Raw genomic sequence first — 4973 nt, 5'->3', positions numbered from 1 at the left:
GACACATATGCCATAGAAACCGGGAAACCGGGCCCACTAGATAACCACATCTGCTATACAAACTATAACCGATACCAATAACAAGCTCAAGACTACCATACCGAGCACAGTCTTTAGTAAAAATAAGTTTACCAATGATTTTCTTTGCTGGTATATGACAACGAAATTAAATAATTGAAAATAGCTTTTTATTTCGATACATACCTAATTTATTTTTGTCTATGATATTTGTTGAATCATCTGCAAAAGAAGCAAAACAAATATTAATTTCGTTATATAATTTGAAAGAAAATATCGTTATGAGAGTTAAGCATAAAAATAATTTAGAATTCATCCATGACACCCATGCTGGTGACATGTAAGAAACACCCAGTATACTCTCTCTGTAAAGTGGCTGACATTAGGAAGGGTATCCACCCAAAGAAACCAAGCCCCAAAAAAGACAACTGGAGCCTGGTGCAGCTCTCCAGCTTACCAACACCAGTGATATTGTCTAACATATATGCCAGCATGGAAAACGGATGTTAAATAATGATGATGATCCATATGGTCAGCATTCTATGCAAATATTTTCAAAATCAGCCAAAAGTGAACTCCATAACATGTTAGGAGTATAAAAGTATCACTTCAAGTCTGTGCTTTCACATGGTATTATCTAGGGAAGCAAAACAAACTCTCTGAAACCTGTTTCGGAAGAACTGTTATTTAATACTGATTTTAGATTTTGGTACAAGGCCAGCAATTTCAGAGGAGGAGTAAGTCAATTAAAATGACCCCAGTATCCAACTGGTACTTATTTTATCAAGCCCAGAAAGATGAAAGGCAAAGTCAACCTCAGTGGAATTTGAACTTGGAACGTAAAGACAGACAAAATGCTTAGCAGCATTTTGTCTGGAGTGTTAACAATTCCGCCAGCTTATCACCTTAAACTGATATTCAATATTGAAACCTAGTTTTAACCCCCAAAACATGAACCACATGATTGCAAATTAATGAAACAATATTAATTGTATAAGTGATGCCACTGCTTAAAGTTGTAATCTGCAATCTACACAGTTAGATAGGCTCTTTAAGAGATATGAATACAGTGCAGTGCAATAATTGGTCCTTTAGTTGGTACAATGGCATTATATTAACTCAACCAACTACAAATCTCAAAATAAATAAAATGGTCAACTGCAGCATTTTTTCTTTTTCTTTTTTTTTCTTCATGATGTCAAAATTTCTAAAAGTCTTAATTACTCTTCATCTCATTCCACAGGGTTATCGTAATTAGTTGAATTTAACAAAACAAGCTTTTCACTTACCATCATTTGAAATTATTTTATCTACATCACCTTCTTTGATATTTTCCCATTTTGCTGAAAATTATTTAAAAAACAAAAGTCAGTATTCATGATAACTTTATATTAAAATAAAATTTTCAACAGTAACATTTGTCATTTTTATTTTCTGTATTTGATGAATATTTCGTTGTTTTAATAGTTTTACACGGTACAAAGAAATATCATTAGTGTTGATACTACAAAGTGCACCCAGTAAAGTGATTGGGAAAACATTGGGGTCAAGAGGATCCTTTAGACTTGTTGAGGATATGACAACCCTTCTAGTGCTGGTGCCATGATATAATGATGCTCAATATACTTTGTAAAGTAGTACATGTTAAGAAGGGCATCCAGCTGTAGAAATCAAGCTATAAAAGGAAGTACACAAGTCAGATGTGGTTCTGTCTTGTCTAGGAAGGGAGTAACTAATTCGAAACTGATTCACAATGTGACTTGGTGTAGCATAATTGGCAGGTAACATTGATGAAACTTGCATCCAATAATGTGCTCGTGCCATGTAAAAAACACTTGTACTGGTGCCAAGTCAAAAGCACCCAGTAACTCTGTAAAGTGGCCCACATTGGAAAGGGCATCCAGCTGGAGAAACCAAGTCAAAACACATGACTGGAATCTGGTGCAGCCCTCCAGATTTGCCAGCTCTGACCAAACCTTCCAACCTATGCCAGCATAGAAAATAGATGTTAAATGATGATGATGATGAGGAAGATGAACAACTCACCATTATTACCATATTTGATGCATAAAAGATGCACAGGCACATGAGATTTATCCCAGTTTCAGCAATACATAGATCAGAAAATTGCTGATGCCATGTCATGGAAATGGCACCGATGCCAGTGGAAATGTAAAAAGCACCCAGCATGAAGAAGGGCATCCAGCCATAGAAACGATGCCAAATCAGACTGGAGCCAGATGCAGCTCTCCAACTTACCAGTTCCAGCCAAACCGTCTAACCCATGCCAGAGTGGAAAGCAGACATTAAATGATGATGATGCTTAAAGCATGCATTATTTAAAGCAATTTCACACACACAACCCGAGGAGAAGGGTGAGAATGGGGGGAGGGGGAAACATTTTGTTTTTCTAGAGAAAAAGTGCATCTCAAATGTCATCAACTACAGGAATATACTGACAGGCATTTAGTCTGCAATCCTTTTTTTTTTTTTTTTTTATGAACTCACCATTATTAAATACAATTGATAAAAAAAAAAATTCTTCTTTAACCCTTTAGCATACAGATTTCTCTGACTAATTTAATATCTGAATTTATCATGCATTATCTCATAGCTTTGAGATTACGATGATGTGGTTGTTTATGTTTAGAAATACATTGTACGGTAGGCATGAGAGTCCAGATCCGGCTGTTCTGAACATAAAAGAGGTAAAATATTTGAACCGGATATGACAAGGTTAAATGCTAAAGGGTTAAAAAATAAAATAGGAATGGGGAGGTAAAAATAGGAGAGTAATTCCTTATGTACTCACTTTTCATAACAGCTAATTGCTCATTGGTAATATCATTGTCAGCTTGTAATGATTCAACCTATCAACAAATAAAATACATGTGCATTAGCCAGAGGGCTTCTTCGTTATTTTATCAATATTGCAAACAGCTTCAAATGAATCCTATCACTAACTTTGTAACTGTGGAAATTTAAATGAACCTCATAAATTAACATATAGTCATTGATCAAAAGATAACATTACAACTATTGCATTTCATACATAATCAATAGTTATTAAACCGACTGTGTATGTATCGTATCTTTTACTTGTTTCAAGCACTTGACTGTGGCCATGCTGGAGCACTGCCCAGGAGAATTTTAGTGGAACAAATCAACCCCAGTGCTTTTTTTTTTTAAAGCTTGGTACTTAGTTTATCAGTCTCTTTTGCTGAACCAATAAGTCATGGTGACATAAACACCTGTGTGTGTGTGTGTGTGTGTGTGTTTGTGTGTGTGTGTGTGCTTGTCCCAGCTGGGGGACAAACACACACACATACATATGTATACATGACAGGCTTCTTCAATTTCCATCTAGCAAATCCACTCACAAGGCTTTGGTTGGTCCAAGACTATTATAGAAGACACTTGCCCAAAGTGCCATGCTGTGAGACTGAACCCATAACTATGTACTTGGGAAGCAAACTTCTTACCACACAGCCATTCATGGGGCCTACTTAAATAGATGGAATATATGAAAGATGAGATAAAGTGTACTATCAGCTGTTCCCACTAGATCTGCTTTCATATGTACTTCATATCTATACTTACAGTTAGCTTAAAATAAATATGATCTATGTTGAATCTTAGACTAATATTCAAGCTATCTTTGACAAACAAGTAGGCTCATTCACATCTAGATTACAATAAGATAAATGTGCTCTATAAAATGAAGTTTAAAATAAATATGATCTATGGTGCATCTTAGATATTCAAGCTATCTTTGACAAGTAGGTTTGTTCACATCCACATTACAATATGATAAATGTGCTCTACAAAACCAGTTCTTTGCTTTAGGATTTTAGAAAATTCCAAATTATATGCCTTTTACTGCTTATTAGTTAATCTCTTTAATTATTCACTAAACTCAAATGAAACAAATTATACTGATTAGGAAATTTACCATCTTAACACGCTAACAACCACATGTAACCAGTGATTCCTCACAAACTTTACATAAACTACCATATACATCAGTGGTTGTACATTTTCATAATTTGAGAAAATATTTTATCTGTATCTTTGATATGATTTTGAGGATATTTAAATAACAGGAGTGTTAATATCAAAGTTTAATTATGAAACATTGTAAAAATGGAGTGGGGAAGACACGCTTCTTTGTAATTAAAAGGTATGCAATGTCCGGAAATCCTTGACATCACCAGTAAGTTCCAGTAACAGGCCGTGGTGATTAACGTGTTAACTAAAAACATTGCTTTATTACATATTCTATAACTGCTCAGTTTATTGTTTTCATCAAAATACAAAGACAACAAATAAGTACCTTAGCACAAAGTATTTTCTCTTGTTTTGTCACTTCTTCTAATTTATCTATCAACTCTTGCTTTTCATTCTCAACCTTTTCCAATTCCTCTTGATGCTTTTTCTTCGCTTCCTGAAATGAAATCATTTTAAATGATATAGATGACTTAATGTAATGAGGGTGTGGAAACTGTTCAGAAATGAATACCCACCACCAGGCACCTACTTTGAATATCTTACTTCTGTGGACAAAAAGAAAAAAAAAAAAAAAAATCCCAGCACCCATGACTTTTGGAAATATTTTCTCAGGTTCAGAATTGCTTAAGCATGGTACTGTCAGGACATTGCATCCTTCAAAACTTCCATGCTTCCCAAAATTTGCCAACAAGACACCTGATGCCCCCAACTTACAAGTTTTATTTTTAACAATTCATTCACTGTTCACTTTCTGTGCATTATTCTAAGTACAGTTCACACACATTTGGCAACATTTTCTAATAAGTTGAAGTGCACCTGAACATTGTATGCAATAATTTTGTTATTATTATTATTATTATTATTATTATTATTATTATTATTATTATTTTTAACCAATCAAACACAATTGGAGTGGGGTGAAAAAAAAATAGAGGAAAGAATGTGTG

At 34.3% G+C, this 4973-nt stretch overlaps 1 protein-coding gene across 3 annotated transcripts in view; it reads right to left on the bottom strand.

Annotated features, from left to right (window-relative positions):
• LOC106869515 (sarcolemmal membrane-associated protein) overlaps positions 1-4973 on the bottom strand; it is a 52273-nt gene that overhangs the window by 42240 nt on the left and 5060 nt on the right. For all 3 annotated transcript variants that reach the window (XM_052973182.1, XM_014915283.2, XM_052973183.1), the window contains exons 5-8: positions 4352-4462; positions 2831-2888; positions 1308-1361; positions 205-240 (exon numbers count right to left, since the gene is read on the bottom strand). In XM_052973182.1, coding sequence (XP_052829142.1) covers positions 205-240; positions 1308-1361; positions 2831-2888; positions 4352-4462 — 259 coding nt within the window. The remainder of the gene's footprint in view (positions 1-204; positions 241-1307; positions 1362-2830; positions 2889-4351; positions 4463-4973) is intronic.

Source organism: Octopus bimaculoides, chromosome 15 (genome assembly GCF_001194135.2).
Source record: "Octopus bimaculoides isolate UCB-OBI-ISO-001 chromosome 15, ASM119413v2, whole genome shotgun sequence".
Classification (NCBI taxonomy): Eukaryota; Metazoa; Mollusca; class Cephalopoda; order Octopoda; family Octopodidae; genus Octopus; species Octopus bimaculoides.
This window is presented reverse-complemented; position numbering and strand designations above follow the sequence as displayed.